The sequence below is a fragment of the Dromaius novaehollandiae genome, chromosome 2 (assembly GCF_036370855.1).
Source record: "Dromaius novaehollandiae isolate bDroNov1 chromosome 2, bDroNov1.hap1, whole genome shotgun sequence".
In the NCBI taxonomy this organism is placed as follows: domain Eukaryota; kingdom Metazoa; phylum Chordata; class Aves; order Casuariiformes; family Dromaiidae; genus Dromaius; species Dromaius novaehollandiae.
The window spans coordinates 132,527,025-132,550,105 of record NC_088099.1 but is presented as its reverse complement, the minus strand read 5'-3'; the positions used below and the strand labels follow the sequence as shown (position 1 = coordinate 132,550,105).

Here is a 23,081-nt window from a genome sequence, read left to right as displayed (position 1 = left end):
TTAGGTCAGCATTCTGGAATTAATTATTATCAGTAGAATAGTATAAAACTGTAAAGAATAAATCTACTTTATTGGTATGTATTTAGAGCAGCAAAGCATATTGGATTTGTAATTTCCTATGGTTCTCAGGGGACTTCTGCAGGGAGAACTCCTTTTCTGAACTCTCTCTGCTTGACTGTTCCCAGAAGAAAAATACTTATTGATATCAGTTTTTTTATTATTGATTTGCTCAGTATAAAGTCCTTTCATCTTCACATTTTATTTTTCTGTCTTTTTTGCTTTCATCCGGCTTTGTGTTTAGTACACGGTGTGGACTGCCCTGTGGGTCACCTGGAATGTTTTCATTATCTGCTTCTATTTGGAAGTAGGCGGACTTTCTAAGGTAGGTCACTTATCGTTCTTTAGGTTTATGGGAGGGTGTTTTAATATCAGAACTCTTAGATTTTAAAAGCCCAGAACCACAGAGGAAAAATGTGGTTGTTTGAATATATAATCTAAACTTCGGAGCTCCCCTCCAAAGAGAACTTCAGTATTTGAACTTCTCTATAATAGTAAATAGCCGTATTTCTGAAGTACATAAATGCAATGAATCTGAATAACAGTTGCTTTCTGAAGTACCATCTGAAGGAAAAAGGTGTTCAGAGGAAAATTTAAGGTGCTTTTTGATTGTTGAAAAACAGACTGTGTCATTTTGGGTGAAGTTTCAAGTGTGTATGAAAAATACATCTGAATTTGTCAGACTGCTTTGAAAGCAGCTAAAGAAAATTACTAAGAAGGTTAATGTAATAAATTGTTGAATAATTTGGTCTCATAGTGAGAACGTTAATTCTTTATAAAAAAGAACAAATGGCAAAGGATGACTTTTTTCACATCTGAATAAAGCTTTTCATTACTTAGCACTCAATGCTTTAGGTCCCTGATTCCTTATTCAAACTCCTGATTAGAGCAGAAGTGCTTGCTGGAAGTATCAAGTTACATGTTACAATCATCCAAGGTAGCACTTATGTTTAGCATAGGTTATATTTAGCATTGTATCCACAGTGAGTTCCATACAATAGCTGCTGATTTTCATCCTACTGTCAGAAATACGTGTTATTGATCTTTGTTTACTATGATCACATTTAAATAATTTCAGGCACAGTATGCCAGTAGCACAAGCAGATACCAGTATTATTACTAGAATAAATGTTGTAGAATTACTAGAATTAATAGTCATAGACTTAGCAATATTAATTACATTAATGTTGATTCATGTAATGCTTTTAGAGAGTTGTTAGCGTGACTTAATTAAGATGGCAAAATTTGTGATGTACATCCTTTATTGAGATCACCATTAAACCTCCTAGCTTTTGGATAACAACCAACAAAAATCTGGTGAAACCCATTTAATGAGATATAAAACTTAATTTGCTCAGATGGTAAATATTTCATTAAAATTAAAGCTTTTAGTGATAGCTTCCTTTGGTTATAAAAATTCCTAATGAAAAAATACAACTGTTTATTTTTTCTCAAAGTATGATGTTGCTCACCAGAAGTCATGGGCTTGATGAGAAAATTAGTGCACTTCATAGATCAGAGTAAATGATAATGCTGACATGTTCTTATTTGAAAATCTATTAGATGAACAGAAGGGCAACACACAAAAGTGATGAATGCCCAAAGCAATTGTTCTTTTTTTTCAATTTACGTTAAACATTGAGTTTGTTTTTTAACTCCGTTACATGATGACCTTCCCTACTATTTTTATCCAATTGCCTGGTAAGTGAAACTTGCAGTCTGACCCTTAAGTTAGTGAAAACCGGAGTAGAAAATCAAACCCTTTCCATTGATAAGCAGGTTATAAAACAACATATATGACCTGAAATCCTCCAACTTCCAGCTCCACCACTGTGTTTCACTTTTAGGTCTTTTTATTTATCACAAATGACAAGTCATAAGGCAAACAAACAGTATCACAGGTATAAGTCAACAGTTAAGAAAAATCCCTGTTTTTATTATTTATTTATGTTGACCCTAGAATTTTGGTGGAACTTGCATCTTGTGGTCTATAGTTACAACATTTTGAAAAGCAGTTTCTCTACCAGCTGATACACACAAAATTATCTCCATGGAAGTTAACTGGTCTTGTACAGTGGACTTCAAAGGCATCCGTATCAGGGCCAAACTAGCAATAGCAGAATCAAGAATTTTGTTAAGTGAACTACAGAATTTGGAATCCATTTAATGCCATCTGTGAAAATTATTCTAGAGATTATGTGGCCATTAACAGATAGCAGTCTTTTAGTGCTGTATTCATAAAAACCTGGCTATTTACAAGTTTATGGGTATTTGACACTCACTTAATTGGGACTCACATTTTACCAAGCATGTTAGCTTAAACATTTCCTCATTGCTTCCCATGAATATGTTCCTGTGTTGTTAGATGTGTCAGAAATGTTGCTATTAGCAAGACATGTTAATGTAGTTCATAAAACAAACCCTATCAAAGGCTTTTCAAAGATGGCTATTTACTCGCTTTGGTAATCTCAGCAGGCAATGTTCACCTCTTCTCATGTGATTATTCTATATTTCCATTAAAAAAAGGGTTTTGTTTCTGCAATTAATGCACATTGATTATAAATTTTTACTTCTGTTGACATACTTTCAGGAAAAATAATAACAGTGTCTGGCGGCTGACTGAATTTTTGTTTTTTAAGCACTATTATGTGTATTTGCCCTGAATAGAATTAAAGTTAGCTTTACCTGGAGTTCAGTGAATTTATTAGGTCTTCCATCATTAATACCATCAGAAAATATAACTTGTCACAATAATAAATGGTAATTTTAATAAAATGTCTTCATGTGGAGTAGACATACAATACAGACAGACTACACTTTTCAGACGTGCTAATAGATACCCCCCAGCAGCTGAAATTTTTCTCAGATCTTATTCTTGCAGCTGAAAGGAAGATCTTGCAGCTGAAAGGAAGATTTTTTTGAATACTCTCTGTTTGAATTATGCCAAGAAGTCCCATTAAAATTGGTGGAAAATTTGAATGAGAATAAGAACAACATGGGTAATTTAGGTCTTTCTTTGTTGTGAGGGTCTGAAGGAAACATTTTTCCTTTGACTATAATGCATAATGCCCAGATTTGCCTGGTAAATTGATTTTTTTAAGGTACTCCTTGACTTCTATTTTAAGGCTTATGAGTTTAGTACACCAAAGTCTTTAAGCTTTTCTTGATGAGGAACAAAGAAGAGCAAAGAAAACTGATGCCACCCACCCTCACAGGGTCAAACATAGCATATGTGACTTGATCCTTTACATCCTTTCAGAAAAGTATGGCCTTTTTTTGGTAAGAGTGACATGAAAAACCTTTATACTTTCAGTTGAAAACACATTTCATGTTTTAAAATCCTTTGCCAAAAACAGTTTCATACATTCTCAAATATTCTGACTCAAATGCCCACCAAAGTTTCTATTTTTAATAATCTGGAGGACTGAACTGATAAAACTGAGGGGAGGAAGTCAGTGGGAAGTGGTTGGCTGGGAACAGAAAGAATATAAATATGGCTGTAGGCTTGTGGTGAGGAAATTCTCTTAGGTTGCTGTTCCTGCTCCAATTAAGATCATATTATTTCATGTAATGTGGAATAGTTTCACAGAAGAAACTGAAAACAGCCCACCCCAGAGTAACTATAGTATGTTAATTCAGGCAGGCTCCTGAGAAATGGGTGATATAGATTCAAGTCTTTTCAGGCAGGCAAGGAAATAAACCTGGCCCTCCCACAACCTGGGTGTTATAAGCAAAAGGCTGAGTAAAAGATTCTTCCTTACTTATTTTATAGACAATGTTTAAGGCAAGCTGCTTTTTAACTTTCATTATAAATGTGAAAATATAATTTTACTGCTTTTTCAGGACTAAAGAAATTGTATCTCTTCAGAAATTTTTTAAAATACCCTTTTTTTGGTTAACTTAGTTTTTTCAATTCTTTTTTTTCTTTTTCTTTTCTTTTAGCAGTACAACTCCACGAGATCACTATTTGTCTAGTACTAGAAAAAGTGCCTGTATGAGGAAGGAAATTTGCCTATATTTTTCATTTTCTACTGTCATAAAACTGAAAGTGTAATTTCAAGTGTTAACTACCCTGTGGGACAGAGATGAAACTATAATTACATGTCCTTTTAATCCTCCACTGCAGAATGACAGATTGCAACATCTGTATACCTTTTAGCTGTTGGGCTCGTTAGTTGTTTGGATCTTACTCTGTGTCTCAAAAGGAAAATGTGTTCTAATTGCCACTTTCAAGAGTATGGACAAAATTTAGGTGTATAAACATAAGCACAAATCTCAAGGACTAAGAGATGATAAAGAAAATGTTAAGAATTCTATGAAACATGTTTGAAAATATTGTTTGACTAGATCCTATCTGAAACAATACCAGAAACTTTGCCAGAGGCTGTCATTCTTAAGGTTTGGATAGTCTTCTTAAATGTCACTCACAGAACTTCTAACCTGCATAAGCCAGTCCTCCATCCCCAGCAATACACTATTTACTGTACTTTTTACTTTACAAAAGGGATTTCATTCATATAGTGTGTGCAGTTAGTATTTCTACCACTTATGTCGCTATTTCACATCTACATTGAAAATAGTCATGTGTATTTGTATTATAATTTGCTCTGCCCATTGATACTTTTTGATAGATCATTTTTCTATTAATTGTTTTATTGTGAGTTACTGTCACATTGGCTTTTGTGCTTTATTGCCCTTTATCTAAGTAAATGTATATTGGCATATTTTCCTGCAGAATATTACATCAGAGTCAAGTGCTATTGAGACACAAGGATTTTTGGAGGTTTTCCACTTCCTCCTGTTAAACAGAAAATAACTATTCTCTGTACCATTTTCTCTCCCAAAGTACCTCATCACCTTGGGTAGTTCAGTAGTCTGCACTCCTTCTCTACTGTTTTACATAACATACTTAAACAGCTGTGCAAGATTGGTGAGTTCATTTCCTATTCTGTGATGTTTCTGTTTGCTTTGCCCATTTTTCTCTGTGGCATGCTTCTTGAGTACGAACTTTTGCATTTTGTATATGTTAATTAGCAAAAAGAATCTTTTTTACATATTATTTCTTGTAAAATTTACTTTTATCAATGGAAGTTCGAAGTCTCTGAGACTCCTGGCCAGCTTTAAAAAGCTGGAGACAGAACTATAGACTAAATTGTGATCCAGGTCTGTAGTTGGTGCATTGAAATTTATTCCATTGGAAGACAAAAACAGATTAATAAATTACTTACCACAAAATCTGTGGGAATGGAGAAATAATAGTTTTTTTCTAAACACTATATTATACATTAGAATGGGGAGTGATCATGTGGACTATGCCCTGGCTACTTCTGGAATCCAATTCATTCCATGTGGTGCACGTTATTCTGTCCTTAATTATTGTGCAATTTTATCTAATCATCTCAGATGGAGTAAGTTAAGCTCAAAACCCATGCTATTTTGTAATTAGAAAAGATGCAAAAGGTATATTCTTGGATTCATGTCCTTTTTTTTTAATGTGTAATGAGGATATGAACATTGCTTGAATTTAGGATAACAATGTGAAAGAAAAGGTGATTGTCATTCTGACTGGCGCTGATATAATTGAGAAAATGGAGACAATTGTTTTGGCATAATTAGCATCAGAGTTCTCCTCACTGGGGTAGCCCACTGAAGGAAACAAACTTGGCGGCATTCGTAGGAGAGGGACAAAAAGTAATAAGCTTAGAAAATAAAACCTATAAGGAAAATGGAGAGGAGAAAAAGGATTTCTACAGTCCAAACAGAAGTCTGGAGGTGAGGCGTAATAGATTACCCATATTCAAGCACTTCATATGTGGATGAAAGTGCTCAGCTTTTTTCATATCCATGGGGGAGAAGGGCAAGAAATAATTTGATGAGCACATGGCAAAGAAATTTTGGTTGGATTTTTAGGAGAAGCTTTCTAATAATAAAGGCACTAAATAGGATCTGTAGCTGTTAAAAAAAACTCATAACTGGATATTTTGAAGAACAAAGTAAATAAATATCTATATGGTATGATCTCAGTAACTCTTCTTTGCTGCTATTTTTAATCTATACCAATAAGCTGCAGTCAGGGTAAAATCCCAAGTTACTGTCCATGAATAGCTTAGGGTAGAAGTGTTTAAAATGAAAAAACTCAACGGCTTAAATCTTATTAACTCCAGGAGGCTGACATTCTGCCTTGGGATCTTAGGATAGCCCTACCTTTTCTCTTCATGCAGTGAATAGCGACACAGAAAAACAGGAGGCTCTGAGAAGGCTGATAGCTGCTGTTGAGTGTGCGCAAGTGGTGGCTGGTGTTCAGGCCCAGGACACCAAGGATGAGGCAACGTGGACATTTCTATTCATTCTTGGTACAGATTAGGCATCTCTTACAGATAAGATTCGTCTTATTTCTTTTCTGTTGGTGGATTATTAAGTGAATACATTTGTATTCCCACGTACAGCAACACATCTGTCACAGAGGAGAATGTGACAGTGATAATAGTGTATTTCTTTGCTATTAGACAGGGTACACATATTCATGTCCAGCTTAGCAGAGAATTTCTTCCCACACACCTCTGAATAATATTAGTTGCTTTTGGCTGGCATGTCTCTTGGGCCTTGAGAGACTACATAAGCATTATCTTCTTATTCTCCACACCTCTTCTCTATGTCCGTGTGCTTTGGCTGATGCTATCAACTGCTGCTGACTGTGATATGCACAATAACAAATCACACCAAAGCAACGGATGTAGCTCTAGGCATTCGGCAGTTTCTAGACATTACAAATGACTAGTTTTATAGCAGTAGTTAAATATACTCTCTTCCTAGTATGCTCTAATAAAGCTCAATTTGCAGAAAATAAAATGGATGAGAGGATAGTGTTTATTTTCTTGAAGTTTGGACCCTCTTGCTTTCTCCCCTTCCTGACTTTGTTATTCCAGGAGGGTTTAAAGAATTGTTGTTTTAAGAGTAATGTTCCAGAGTCTTCTTTGACATGGAGAAATGAGCAATATTAATTAAAAGCTGCTTAATTAAAGAGAGTTAAAATAGTGTAAAAAATAAAGAGAACCAGGCCCAGTATAAGTTTCATTACATTCCTGATGCAATCCATTTCATCCCTTGGCCTTCATTCTTTCTTTGAATCAGCTCTCATAAGGACAAATTAAAAAAAAAAAAGTTTAGAACCATTGTCTCTTCTTTATTCTTTTACCTTTTCCTACAGGAGAGGTTCCACTGAGTGTTTTTCCTAAAATATAAAGCTCTAATATGACCTTCCTTATGCAAGTTACTCCTCCCATCCTGCTGCTCTCTCACAATAAAGAGAAATAATATTCAGGTTCACTTGTATTTAATATTCTTCCATAATGTTCTGTTCAAACAACAACCTTTTGAATTTTTAACTACACTGGCAATAAACCTAGAATCCAATTTACTGCTAGGTTATGCAGTGCAATGTTGAACAGCAACAACATTTCAGAGCTTCAAAATAATAACTCTGGCCTTGACTGGTATTAGGTACTGTTAATCATAAATTCAGTGTGTTGGCGGTGTGCCTTTCAATGGTATTTACAACAGTATTTTCTGATGTTGTGTTAGACCATCATTAGTAAATGTATCAAGAGAAGCTGCATGCAGTAGTTTCTGTTCAGAATACAATGCCTGTTTCCATTAAAAGTTAGAAAACTATTAGCCAAGAATTGTGAATTCATAACTGTGATGCTATGGAAAAGTGCATTGCCTTTTTATTTTTTTATTTTTTTATTTTTTATTTTTTGCCAAAAAAGGGAATAACTACACAATGAGGAATTAGAGAATGGAAGAATATGAATCACTTAGAACTCTTGTATTGAAATCAGTGAAGATTCCTTCAATTCAAAATTTTGAACTGTGAACTGGCCTCAAAGACTTCTAGGTGAAGTGACTTCGTGGAAGTTTTTATTTGTTTGCTTTCTTGATGTTCCAGATTTCACATAATGAGTCATTTGTTATTCAGACTGTTTCACCCTACTGTGTAGAGTTGTTACACCATGTAAGTTATAATGAAATATACGCTTCTTGTTGTAAGGAGAGTTAACATGCAGCTAGCTTGGTGGTACGACTTGAACATAAGGTCATTCTGGGGAAAAAAAAAATCATGTGGAACAAATGGGACACCGATAAATGCTGCCAAAACTGCAAAATGTGTCATTCTGATGTTAATTAGTTTGTTTAGGAGATATGATCACATTGCTGAACAACTTAATCAGGAGTACATTCCAGATGGTGCAAAAAATTGAAGTCCGTATCTTTTCAGGTGACATTTACCATGGTTCATAAAATTATGTACAATCATAGTTCTCTAAGGAGAATTAATGTCCTTTTATACTCCTTCAGGTTAAGTTTTAAGACTGATATTTCCAGTAGGCCGCCATCATTGTCATTGGTTTACATGGAGATGATGCATCTCTGTGGCTTCTTTATTTAATAAGCTGTTGAACATGCATGGTTGGTTGGCTTTAGAAATGATGGGTCTGATATATATATGATACGGTTGGTTAACTGGCTACAAAGATAAATTTATTAATACAAGCATCACACTCATATTTGTTTGATTTCATTAGCTTAACTTCCCAGATACTTCTAGGATCTTGATTTTTTTTTTAATTTTTCAGATCCTAAAAAAAGAAAGCTAAAATATATACAGTCTCACATGGAGGCAGTAAATAGGTAAAGTAGCTTGCAAAATCTCTCCAAAAACACCTTGGATATGAAAAAGAAAGAAGGATGCAGTCCCAGTCCGATGTGATTCAGGAGTGCATGCAGCACCAGCTTGTGATGCTGGAGAATTTAAAGCACTGAGTACCTGTATTATATCTGCCTGAAGACCATAGCAAGCTTTGAAAAGTGTATTTAGATGTAGAATGAGAACATGCAGAATTAGGAGTCAAAGCATATAAGGGTAGAGAGGGCCATCCAGTCATCTACTCTAACCTCTTGTGTATGAAAAATCATTGCATTCTTTTTCATTTTCTCTGTGTTCAGATTAATTTTAATCTGTGTTTAGTTAAAACATATTTTTCAGAAACATGACAAATCCATGATGTTGCTTGATAATTCATTTGTGTGACTAATCAGCTTTACACTTAAAAGTATTGTATTTATTATTTGTAAACATTTTTTCCTGCTCTTAGATATACAACACTTACCTTATGAAAGGATTTAAACACTATGGTGAAATCATATTTCAATCAATAATTATTCATTAGATGAGAAACTTGAACTTTAGTATCCCAAATCTCTAGCACATGCTGTAATTTTTGCATTATTAAGTGTCTGTCTGTCACTTTTTCACTCCTCTTCTCCCAGTTCACTCATAAGGGGAGTGATGAATAGCTGTTTCTGAGTACCTACCATGGAAGAAGGTGGATATTTCTTTTCAGTAAAAGATGCACAACGATGACAGATTGATTTCATTACTTTATTCATTGAGAGAGAAAGAGAAATTTTTCTGAGCCGTGGTTCAGTTGTAAGCAAGTATGGCAAATCTGTCTGCAGACAAGGGTGAACTTAGGTTCAGTTGCTCAGGGTGTTATTTCATGTACTTACTGACAATTTGATCTAGTTTGCATTGATTTTTATGCTTAATTGTAGGAAAAGGGAAGACTGTTGTAGGGATTTTTTTATTCATTTTCTAAATGCAGCATCCTTCTGGCAAAACTGCAATGGAAGATATTTTGATTATTTCTTTAATCATGTTCTTGATTAGACATTGGATCGACCACATCTGCTGTCTGTCCAACAACTTCACTACTGGACATAACTGACTGGTGCTTACAGATTTTAAACCCTAAGTAAGCCAGTATACTTAGTGTGATGCTCATGCTGGCTCTATTTATAGCCTGCTTAGTTCAATTTTATGGATTTTGCTAATATTTTCATAAGCTATTTTTCAGTTGTATTATATGTTTTGCAATTTCAATTTGGAGTTCTTCCTCTTCACCGGAGAGCCTGTCATTTCACCTGTCTTCTTGTAAATATTTTCATTCAATCAATGTCCAGTTTTAAGACAGTTTTATTGTTTTGAAGTGATTTTTGCACTACTTCAGCAGTTTGGTTTTTTTTTTTTCAGTTGGAGATAATGCTTGTTTGGCAAAAAATATAATTTTTTTTTTTTTAATAATTTATATATAAGACAGTCTTAGACCTTGATGAACCGCTGAGGAGCTATTGGTCATAGTAGAAACTGAAAAAGGTTTTCTTGGAAGTGCTGATAGTGAAACATATGGGAGTTTTAAGCATGCCAAATAGGTCTTAGGACTTGATAATAGTGAAACTTCAGGGTATTGCTTAGGTAGATGTGTTGACATGGGCTTATTTTTGGACTGGAAAAGAAATATAGGAAGCAGGACATTGTTCATCATCTCCAGATACTGTCCAGTGGACTGCCCTTGCATCCTTTGGGGTTCAGGAACTTTGCTTAGTTTAGGGGAAGGGCAAAGGATGGTTCAAGTTTGTTTTATTTTCCTTGGATCTGCATTCAACAACCTAATTGTAGTTCATTTAATAGTGTACCTTGGGTAAACCTCAAACGTATTTCTAAGGTGTCTGTTTTGACAGCCTTTTCTTTTGTTGAATGCTTAATGTTTATGTTATGTTTATCTGTCTGAATTAGAAGAAGGCTTTTTGTTCATGTAGGTCATAGGAAGTAGTGTCTTAATCTTTGCGGTTTTAATCTTGGACCAAATTTATCTCCTGCATTTTATTATGATGTAATAATTTATTTAGTCTCTGTAAGCGGGTTTTTAGAACCCACTTTCCAGGCACAAGGGAGCTGGAGGCATTGTTCCTTGCCTAGATTATTATAGTCTCTTTCTACTGCAGAATCACCTTTCTGGCTTTTCTTTTCATTTTCAGCTGTCCTTCAGGGAAATTCTTCACACATATTGATGATGTGACTTAGTTTATTATTCATGAGAATAATGACTGAATATCATACTCCTTTGAGCAGACTTATTCAGCTTGGATTAATGGGGAAAGAGCGATAGAATCCTGTTGAGGATTTGGCCGATCTCCTGCCCTTTGCTTTGCAAGGAGGTTTATTGTCAGAGTGGCTTTAGTGCACTAGGAATAATGCTGGATCTGTTTGACCTATTCAGTCAAATGGGCAAGGCAGAAACGTTGGAGGAGAGGTTACAGCATTGGAAACAGTGCTTGCCTTAGGCTGTCTTCCAAGGGCAACTGCTATTTATGAATAATTTGATTGTCTCTGTATTATAGCAGCATTGCATTCTGTATATTTACATTCCCTCTCCGTAAATATCATTACAGAGCATGTAGAAGCCCTTTTAAGATGTTGTTTTGGAAGTGCTTTTCCTTTGCAGGGGAAAAATATATTATACCTGCTTATTGAGAACAGTCAGGCTTTTGCTGTTCTGTTACTGCTATGGATCTTATTTCTGCATGCTTGGAAGCAGCTGTTTTGTTTTTTGGTGTGTTTTTTTGGCTTTGGAAGATCAAGAGATTCAGTTTTGATTTGTGAGTGTTTGCTGAAGAATTTCCTTGTTTATCTCAAAGTTGTTTGAAGGGTTGGACATCTTTTTATACTGAGACTGCTCAAATTTTCTGAGCTGCCTACTGAACCCTCTATCTAGCTCTGCTGCAAGGGGCATAGATATTATTTCTAAGATGCAGTTTACCTCCCTGCAGCAGATATAACATAATCAATTGATTTTACCTCTGTTTTCTATGAATTATGGGGGATATCTTCTCTTTTCTCCTGTATTTTCACTACATTCTCTAGGTTTCCCAGGCTTGATCAGAAGTGATCGACCTACTGGCCAGCTTTCTCATGATATTGCCAGGGCAGAGAGTTCTCTTTCTGAGCCATCCTACTCTGACTAAATTAACATTTCTTTTTCTTTACCTGTCGCTGAGGCATTCACAAGTGCCTCTTGGTTGTTCCACCTCAAAGATGGGCTATTGGATAAACTACTACAACCAACGAGGAAAAAAACTATATATGTGTTCAACTGTGAAGAAACTGATTTCCACTAGATATTCGCCCCAAATATACTTGTACATTTTTTTACTTCAGAGCTGTTCCTGCTGTATTGGGGCATTTTTCATATGGTTTGTGTCTGCCCTGAGTTGGAGCTGTGTTTTGCTTCAGAGTGTCTTCCATTCTCATGTCTTTTCTCATGAGATAGTATTTTTATTGTTAAATGTTGTATGCTTGTAGACATTGTGTAAATCCTGCAAGCATTAGCACAGCCATGACAATAGTTATTTTGAAAAAAAACAGTGATATAAATTTCTAATAATTGCTTTTTAATTTTTATTTATTGTTTTTTAGCTATTTTATGTTTACCATGTATATATTTTATGGATCAATTCATCTGATAATTAGTTAAAAATATACTTTAGAATCATATATTTAAAACTATAAAAATTTAAAATCAAAGTAAATTTCTTTTTTTCTCTGTGTGTTTCCTCTAGTGTTACCAATTTTTTTGAAAACTTCTCTTTCCACTCCAATGCAATACAGGAATATTTGTGGAAATACTTACCTCATAAAATATATGTGGGACACTAATTTACATAGTTTTCAGATATCAAATGACCAAATGGTTTTAAAAGATTGTTAGAGAGTTTTTAAATGTTCTTAGATGTTAGGAATGCCATCGGTGTCATAGGACTTCTCCAATCCTAACTATCTAGGTAAAATCACTTTTTATATCTGTAAGTAGGCAACTGGCTTCAGCATTCTAGCATTATATTAACTTTTTTTCCAAACATTTTCTTTTCTAGGTTGCAATTTCCAGTTCTGTTGCATGTCTTATATTTCCTGCCTCTAGGCTCTATTACTTTGTACTTATCTATACTTTAATAAATTTTGTTTCACTGAATCCAGCTTACCAAGTAGTCCAGATGGCCTTGTACAGCTGCCTGCCTTTTCATTATTTACCATTCTCTCTCTCTCTTTGTGTCTTTTGCAAGTATACCCACTATCAGCAGAGATTTTTTATTTACTTCTAGATCACTGATGAAAATGTTGAATAACATCAGGGCTTACATGAATCACAGTGGAGTCCCACTAGAAACAGTCCCATTCAGCTACGATTTTCCATTGAAAACCATGTTAATTAGCCAGTTTTCAATCTGTTTAATTTTAAATCTACTAAAAGTGTTCTGCCATTCTATTTTTTGTGATAATAATGTTTTGTGAATGCCCTATAGAAGTCTAAGTAAACTATATTCTTGCAGCTGCTAATATCAACTAAACATTTAACCTCTTGAAGTAAAGAAATCAAGTTTGATTTAACAAGTCCTAATGTATCATGAAATCTTATTGACTGGCATCAGTTCCTTAGCATCGGTTTTTATGTTGTCTTTCCCTCAGTTTCACTGGGATTGGTGCTAGACTAACTATCCTTGAACTATTGCCTGGGCATGTTTGAAACCTTGCCACAGCTTTAAAATTCTCCAATCTCCTGAAGTTCCCAACATTTTTTTTTAAATTAACTTATCTACATTCCACATCCAACACTTGTAAGACACATTTTAAGTATGGTTGCAAGCTGTCCAGGCCTGAAGATATAAAATCATTTATGAATTAGTAGATCATTTATTAATGGTTTGGAAATTACTTCTGCTACTTCTTCTCATTCTACTCTTTACTAAATAAAGAACATCATAAATATTTATTAAAGACATCTGCCTTTTCTGCCTCATAAAAAAATTTAGTCTTCATCTACCAATAGGTCTGTATCATCTCTATAATTTTTGTTCCTAATCAGCTTAATGAACTCCCTCTTAGTGCCTTTAACCTTGCTAGCATGGATTTTACCTGACATATTTTTCTTCCACAATTAATTTTCTCCACTGTATATCCTCTAATATATATTGACTGAAATCTTTTCTCCATTTTTATTCTGGTTTCTTGAGGAACAGGCCAATGCACTCATAGTGTGTGTGCATGTAGCTACATGTAACTGTGTGTGTGTGTTCGCGGGTTGATGAATGCTTTTGAACCCATTGTTAACAAATTTTCACAGAACAGATCTTTATGGTTGAATTCTTGTATATGTGTGCTATTACAAATGAGAAAAGGTAGCCAGAAGAGGGAAGAGAGGAGATTGTGTGGTGCCCCTACAGGAAGAAAAGTTGCTGCAACCTCCTGTTAGAAACTTAGTGCTTCGTTGCTTTTATCCAACTGGCAAGTATGGAGCTAAATAAGACTTCCTTAGTTCCACTTTTCAGAAAATGAATGCTATTTTTGCTATATATTGCCCTGTTTCAAAATTCTGCCTTCAGTTTACACTAAACCAGAGAGCCACCACAGTGGAGGAGAAGGGAAAGAGATCCTTCTAGATTTCTTCCCACCTTGTCTCCTTCTCTCCAAAGTACTCCAGCTCTGAACCTAGAATCCCTACCTAATTAACCCTTGAAATGCTATATGCCAGTCACCTAAAGCCCCTCCAACCCTTTTACTCACTTACTCAACATCTTGGAATTTTACCGAGTCTTGACTTTTTCTGACACCCTCAAAACAGTGTTGAAAAAATCCTTTTTTCCCTTGTTGAGATGTGTTTTCTGTGTTCTTAGTGTGCATAACCTCTACATCTATTTCAGAAAAGTGAAAAGAGTAACACACACCAAAGGGCTGCTATAACCAAAAATGCCGGAGTCCTGGGTGCAAATTACAGTGATTGTTGTCCTACAAAATGCATGGATTAATGGGTCTGTACAAACAGAATCTATCAAAGCTGTTGTAATTGAAACAAGTCTGCTGTTAAAAAAATAAAAGAAAATTGGATGAGATGTTTAATCAAATTAAAAAATCAGTATATTAAAAACCCTTCCACCTTTGACAAATTATCTCCTAAGTATTTAGTGGATGGTCTGTTTTCTAATCTTTTTGATGCCATTAAATGTAAAATTTTTCAATGTGCAGACTTAGGAGAAAATACCTCTCTATAACACTGTTTTCCAGCTGCTTAGAAGTTTTCTATATGTTTTTTCTGCAGCTCTAGTTCAGTGGTAAACGTGATTTACTTTAAATGCCCAAGTAGTCTCATTAAACTCAATAAAATTACTCACTTTATTATGTGTTTAAGTTGTTTACTGAAACAGAACTAAAATAAGGGGCATAGTCATCTCCATTTGTCATATATTAAGTTTTAGAAGGGGAGGAAGCTTTAATATAAAAGCTAGAAAGCTAATTATTTTTCAGGTACAAAATTCTTCTTTTATGCAATAAAATTGAAATGCAAAGATTTGATATGTTATATAAAAACATATTAAATAAATGCTGATGTATGGATTTATCCATAATATTCTATGTTTTTATACAAAGCTCATTGCAATAGTACCTAATAGTATCTCTTAACTGCATTTTCAAGTCATCTGCATTGCATTTACTTGTATTGACCTTGTATATATTACTGTGGCACCTATTCTTATGTTCTTGTGCTTTATAAATTCCTCCAATAGATAATATTAGGTGAAAGAAATTCAATGAATTGGAGTCAAAAAGAAAGGTGGGGAAGGATGTGTTGAGGTATGAAATTTGTGTTAATGTTTCCTTTTTTAAGCAATCATCTACCTTAGCTTGCTATTTTAGTGTATCTTTGAAACATTCAATGCTTTAAAAACCACAGAGTTATGGTCCTTATAAAGAAAAAAACAGTCACTCAAAATTAAAGCCACTCTTAGGACCCAGATAGGATTCAGAGCCAAAAAAAAAGCATTAAGTCTGTGTGTAAAAGACGGCACAATCTGTGCATCGCCAAGACTCTGAATAGTGTAATAAATAACCTGTCTGATATTGCTTGTCTTTTAATTTAGTGTTTGCATTTTTAGTTCCTATATTTGCATGGAAATATAGATGTGATCCTGTATTTAAGTGTTTTGCCATCAGTAACACAAGTCTGTGCATCAAATAAGTATGATTTAATAGTTCATGGGATTCTGCTCTGCCTTTCTTGCAGAATTATCACTCCTTTTTACTTGTAATTGCACTTGCCTTAATAGATCATTTTGTCAGTCCATTGAGTGGGTACTTAATTCAGGTTGTACTGTAGATGAAAAGAAGAAACACAGAAGCTTATGAGTTACACTGTGAACAAGAGAAGGCATTACGTAGTAACTATACACAGTACTGAAAACAGTATAGTATTTCAACAGCTGCAGCATTTTCTGTTCCATATGTATGGACAAATGCCATTTTTGGGAGGAGATTTAGGATTTCCTGTTTGGAACATTTCATTTTGTGAAATTTTGTGAGAATTTCAAAGTTGTTTGCTTTCTGTTGAGCTGGTGTAAACTGACATAACTACAACAAAAGGTATTGAAGCTCTAATCATACAGATTAGATAAAATTTTAACCTTGTTGGTTCAGGTATCCCTTTAAAGAAAACGAAGACACTTGTGTGCAAAATAAACTAAACTTAAAGGAGAGGTGGAGTTTTGGAAAGCTACTGGTCAGTCTCTTTGATCATCTAGGGGGGTGTAGAAGGATGCTGAAATTTATGAAAAAGTGTGCCTTGATTGGCTTTGCTCCTTTGCCGCTCAGGCAGAAGCTTCAGCAACCTCTTCTGTCCACTCCAACAAAAGTTGTTTCCTTTTCTGAGAAGGAAGAAAGCCTGGACAGTGGTAATGTAAAGCTAACTTAACAGCCATGATGCATTTTTAGGGATGCAGTCAAAGGTTCACACAGGGCTCTCATAGGCTGAGATGGAATTTCTGCCTTGAAGGCTCATCCTCAGTGGCATTGTTGGGAAAGAAAGAATTGCTCTGTGAAGTCTTGCTACAAGTTGACCATACCAATCAATACCCATCAGTGAAGGAAGGACTCTGCAGTCCCACCTCGTTCAGCTACCAGGCTAAAAGGAACTTTGCTGCCATATCCTTTTTGCATAAAACACTGTCCACCAGCTCATGCCATTCTTCTTTTTGGCCCTGAGGTGTATAGCTGTCTTTTATGTATTTCCTTCATCCTTTGCTTTCCAGGCAGCTGTTGTTTAGGTATTTGAATCATAGAAGACAACCATAGTTTTTTTCCCTCAACCTCACTGTGTTTTATATGTGACGTGGGTGCTGTAGCATTCTGGAATACCGGAATGGTATCTCTTCTGTTGTGAAGACCAGTAGCCCTGAGGTATTGTTCCTGAAGTACTAAACAAAGACAGCCTAAAACATTGCTTGTAGTTGCTGGGTGTTTGATCAAATTGGCCACTTAACAATTGATGAGTGAGTCCTAAAATGTATTATAGATCTTTGGTAACTGGATACACTTTCAATCTTACATTTGAGAAGTAAAAGTCAAGTAAAAGATGCATATTTATCTAGTTAAAAAAAGCAGACTACAGGTTCCCGAAATCAATGACTCTCAGAATTGCCAAAACATTGAATGATATGCATGAATAATTTAAGACTGTTTTGTTAAATGTGCAAAAGTCAAGTTATTCTTGCAGTGAGACTCATTGTAAATCGCCAGCAATTTACTGTGTTTCTGAAAATCACTGCAGCAATTTACGGAAAAGATTAGACCTGTTACTATACACATGTGACATTTTCTTGATTTAAACTGTCATTCTGAAAAGCTGTTAAATGACAGCCAGAGTTTAGGATGAGGTTATAAAGTTTAGTGAAGGACTCCTTTCAACTGAGTTTGAGCAATATTTCTGCTTGGGTAGAGAAAGAACACGTAGACCTCCTACCGCAACTGAAGTATGCATGCATGCAAATTAGCATTTTCAAGGGAAATTGCATGATCTTTTTAGACATTCATGTTCTGCAGTGGTATATGGTGCTGTGCTGACATTTTACATCTCATAAACACAGTAATATATTTCTGAAATACCTTCTTTCTCCTGAGGTATGTCAGAAATTTTGACTATAAATGCTACAGATGGCTGGCAGTATAGCAATATGCATCAATTTCATCCTTTCGTCTAGTCTCTATAACTGAAGTTTATCAGAGTTGTTCCTGAAGATGATCTGTTGGGTTCCAGAATATCATGGTGAGGTGAAGGGGGAAATATTAATGTCTTAATTTACATTTTTTAAAATATCAACTAAACTGGAAGTCTTCATACCTCAGTTTCCATTGTATTTTCATGCCATGTAGTTGTGCAAATCTTGCCCTAAGGAATACATCACTCTCTTAACTACCTTCTCTTTGACAACATGGGAGCTATTTCAGTATAAGTGACAAGAGCAATCACCTTCTCTGTCTTTCGCTAGTGACCTTCAGAAATGAGAATGCATTCACACTTGCAATTACTCAGAAATCCTGTGTTCTCCAGAACTTATTTTTGACATACAATAACTCCTGCTCAGATTCCTTGTCTTTTCAAATAGTCGCAAAACACTTTCTTGTAATTTCTCATTCAAAAACTGCCCAGTTCTGCAGGCTGGGTATATCTTTGGTATAAACAAATCATCGTACTTAGGGAATGATCCAGGAGTCAACAAAATACAAAAAGAGAACTTTTAGTTTTCTTTTGCTAAAAGCCTATCTTGCAAGGTATGCTCCACAGCTACTACAATTCTTTTCCAAATTTTTCAATCTGAAACTCCCTTGTTTGTTTTGAGGAAATATCAGGGATAAGACATCACTAGAACTTGCATAAAAGATTTTGCATAAAAGCTTAAGAAAAGCATAAGAGCTTAAGAAAGCTCTGCTTTCAATAACTCTCTGAGAAGGGAGAAAGACAGCCAGCCTAAAATTGCAGTGCCTGGCATATTGTGCATGCGTGCCAAGTGAGTAAAATAAGAGAGAGAATCTGCTTCCCCATTACCCTGTTAGTACACCAGATTCTTAGCAGATAGGCATGAAGAGGAATGATTCATAGTGCTGCTCATCTGTAAAACTGTTCGACCAGTATTGCTTAAGGAGGGGAAACTGCTGAAGTATAATGTGACCATAAACACTGGAGAACCTTTTAAAAGGCCACTGTGAGGAGATGCGCTTCAGAGCTCGACGTTTCATGAAGAAGTTTTTGGGAAAAGAGTCTGAGACAGTACCATGCATAAAAGAAGACAAAGCAAAAGACCCAGGCCACCAGGATCTGAATTATGTACAAGAACACTTTGGAAGAAAAGGTTGTCTCAGGAAGGCTGGAAGCAGTCATGTTCAGCTGCATAAGCCAAGGATACTGTGAGCTGAAGAGCATTTGTGTTAGAGCCATTGGGAATAAGAGACAACGAAAATGTGTGGCAGTCCTAATGCAGGTTGGAATGAAGTAAGAATGGACTACTGTAAATTAGGCAAGCTACAATTGCCGTGAACAGGTTCAGTCTTCTGGGAACTAGGTGAACTTTCAGCCATTGCCACACTTAGAATAGCCAAATTGGTGAAAAGTTTCAGCCAGCATGCATCTCAACTAGCAAATCTCAGCATCAGACAACAGATCCAAGTTTGTTTATGTATGTGGAGTGAATGGACACAGTCACTGTATTAAAGCAGTGAATTAAATGTATTCACAGTACTAAACATGTGGGTTAGGTGCTAGCCTGGGATATCTGTACTTTGTTCAGTCATACCAGGTAGAGCTGCCTTTGGAAAATTCTGCTTTCAGGAAGTACTTGATGAGAAAAAAACAAGTAAAAGAAAAGAGACAGACGGCAGAGAGGCAAACCAGCAAGTGTCAAGGAAGAAATCAGTTCTCTTTCCTCTTACAATTGAGCTTCTGCTCAGGAAGAATACACTAAACCTGTAAGGTTGTGAACAGAGTAGCAGATACTAGGATATTTTGTTACAAATAGCCTCTTAAGAGTATTCAGTAAAAAAAAAAGAAAACAACAGAATGAACTGAATTATCCTTCAGTCTGGCTTCAGAAAAACCTGGATTATTCATCATATTGGACTATTCAGAGTGCTTAAAAATAATATTAGTTAAAATTTCCTTTCGGATCTAGGTATCCATGGCAGAATGATATTTTAGTCACTTTCCTACTAGTATATAGTCCCTAATCTCTGATTCATTTAAAAGACAAAACCTTATAGCAAAACATCTTACTGTGACATTTTACTATGTATCTTTGATTTACAATTCAGTCCCTGTGCCCAAATATTGGAGCCAAATAATAAAGGATTGCAAGGATCTTCCAAACAGGTAAATACATACATGCATGCACACACAAAGGTTCCTTTTGCAAACTCTCTTTATTAAAAGCTCCCCTTTTAGTTCCTGTAAGGTGAATTTATTGTCCAAAAAGTTCTGTTTCCTTTGACAGAACATTAGTTTGTCTTACTCCACAAAATCTTGCGGCAATGTGAAGTGGTATAGGCCATGATACTAATGATCTGGCCAGTGCTGCTGTTACGAGATCTCATGCCTGGAATGCAAGTGCATCAATGTAAGTCGCCCAGCGGAGTGCTAATACGAGTTATGCAGTCTCCCAGGGAACCCAGCAATGCTGTTTTGTGCATAAGCCCCAAAATAAGCAAGTCAAAAGGAAACTCTGACCTAAAGCTTTTCTAGAATCAATTTTTCTTCCTTATGTTTCAAATTAGCCTTCTCCAAATTACTCTCTGCTTTCATCTTTGATGCTTTATTTTAATCCCAACTCTCACACATTTTTTCTCAAAAAGGAAAGCTGTGACAGTTCTTTAATAAATTATGAGTTTTCTTTCCCCTTTCAACTTTCATGGACAAAAATAGAAAATGTTGGAACTTCATCACAGGAGTTAAAAACTGAGGTGGTCAGTGAATACAGATTAATTAGTCTAGTCTAGCCCATTAGTCTAGCGTTTTCTGAGTTATTTAATAAGTAGGATAAATAGCACACAAGCTAGTTCCAAGTGGCCTGTGAAATCTTTTCTCAGTTTTTGATTCTCCAAAAGTGCAAAAGTCAGCTCTAAATTGGGGCAGCAATAGAAATTATTTTGCCAGCCAGACCTCAAGCATGAAAGAAATGGGGTGCATGTTGTTCACAAGCTCATATGATCTGACCTGATAACAAGAGCATTACTTTGAAATCTGTGGAAGAAATACAGTGCCTTCTCTGATAGTCTCTTCTTTTAAAAACAATTCTTTATAAGGCTAAAAATGCAATGTGCTAAATGGCTAAATGCAAGTTTCTAGTTCTTTTGCACCATGATAAACAAGCTCTGTTTCCAGGGTTAAACCTAAATAAAGTATGCTGCCAAATTCATTATCCAAATTATTTTTAAAATTAGTATTAAATACTTTTTTTCCATGTGCATGCTCATTTACTTCCTCTCTCTCTCTGATGCCCTCCAGCTACAGAACCATCCCGGGGCTATTTGCTGCTTGTCTCCCTCTGATCTTACACCTGGTGTTGTTCTTGGCCACCTGACCTCAAACAAACAAAAGGCCTTTAAATAGATATGTGAAAGTACCAAATAGCACCACAAAAGAACAATGAGCAGGAAACAATCTTAAATTACTACCACACATATTGCCCTGACTCAAATATAAATATTTGGTTTATCAGAACAGTCTGATTAATACCTGTTGGTTTAAAAGACTTGGTTTTAAAAAAACCAGCTGATTCTAGCATTGTTGTGAAATATATCTTAACAATACAGCTGGTGATTCTTTCATAACGCTCAGTCTGTGCATGAACTGTATCTGATTTTGCTCTGAGGAAGATGCTGTTAACTTCTAACATACATTTAATCAGCTTTTAAAATAACTCGGATCTCCCAGCCCCAAAGTGTTCTGTAAGAAAAATAATCCTGCAAAGAAACCTCATGTTGCTATTAGTTTCAGTACCATTTTAAATCAAATTATGATGATAATAAATCCAGATAGTGAAAGTTTAATAATTAGTGAGTAGTTTGAGGATCCCTGCCTTGCTGGATGCAATTAAGAAACCAAGTAACATTTCATGGTATTCTCTATCAGCAGAATGTCTAAATCATGTTTCAAGATGATCTGGAGCACATAGTTTGTAATTTGTTGTTACTGTCAGTTTCTGACTCTTTGGAGTTGCTTCATCTCTGTTTTTTCCATTTTTTTCCACAAAAAGAGCAGTAATGGAACAAGGGACCTTACAGCAAATTCAGCTTAGCAGAAAAACACCTGTTGCTATCTGTGGATTAGTGTTTGAGTGTGTCACACAACATCTTCTCATAAAATCCCTGTGTGCTCTCAGTGCTGTTATTTTATCATCATTTTTTATATTGGAAAATGTAAGCTTCTTTGATATCTACCTGTCATGAATTTTTGAGAGCCATGAATCATCAGGGTTCAATTTGCTCGGGGAAAATGTACTCTGATGAACAATGAAGATATAAAACTGATGAAAAAGATACACGCATATTCTTAATCTAACTTCTTTGGGATTACCAGAAGATCTTGAAGAGAACAACCAAAGTAGTTTGTGGTGAATTTATTGAGTATGTCGTAACGAACTAGTTAGGTGGTGTGAAGTAGTGAACTCCACAGGGAGTTCAGTGTACAAGCAGTCCCTGTACAGATGTCTGCTTTGGAGAGTTGTCCCTTTTGTGCCTTTCAAAGAGGGATAAAGAAAATGGTTGGGGGTTTTGCTGTTGTTTTTGCTTTTATATCTGTAATTATCTCCAAGTACTTAAACTCCCTCCTCTCAATGGGGAAATAACTTCAGTTTCAGAATTCCAAGTGCTAGTATCTAATATGTGATTATTTTCTTTACCAAAAGCTTTAATAACTTTACTTTCCTGATCCACACATCTCAATTTGAATTATGGCTTTAACATTAGTTGCCATTCAGTCCAGCTATATGTATCCTTTGTATTAGGAAGTGTATAAACCATGTAAAGTCTTTCCTAGGGCATACTGAGAAGCAGCCCTACTGCTGCTGTGGCTGGAAGAGGTTGAAAAATATCGTTTTAATTTTCTCCATTTGTATCTCAGAACTCATAAAGCCTGCTCACTTCCCAGCCTTCAAGCTGCCAACACACCTTTCCATAATGAGGGAGGATGTTAATAGTCCCATTAATATATCAAACACTGGTATTAGAAAGGCTGACATTTCCATACGTTTTTTGGTCATTGATTAAAGTAATGAGACGTGCCAGTTAGTCATTTGAGAACCACAAGGTACAT

At 35.5% G+C, this 23,081-nt stretch overlaps 1 protein-coding gene across 8 annotated transcripts in view; it reads left to right on the top strand.

Annotated features, from left to right (window-relative positions):
• The window catches only part of NKAIN3 (sodium/potassium transporting ATPase interacting 3), a 360,907-nt gene that overhangs the window by 182,824 nt on the left and 155,002 nt on the right, over positions 1 to 23,081 (top strand). For 5 of the 8 annotated variants that reach the window (XM_064507476.1, XM_064507473.1, XM_064507474.1 and 2 more), the window contains 2 exons: positions 302 to 382; positions 4,904 to 4,987. The exons of 1 other annotated variant lie outside the window; for it this stretch is intronic. In XM_064507476.1, the coding sequence (XP_064363546.1) occupies positions 302 to 382; positions 4,904 to 4,987 (165 nt within the window). The remainder of the gene's footprint in view (positions 1 to 301; positions 383 to 4,903; positions 4,988 to 23,081) is intronic. 2 more of the 8 variants (XM_064507475.1, XM_064507480.1) reach the window with 1 other exon arrangement.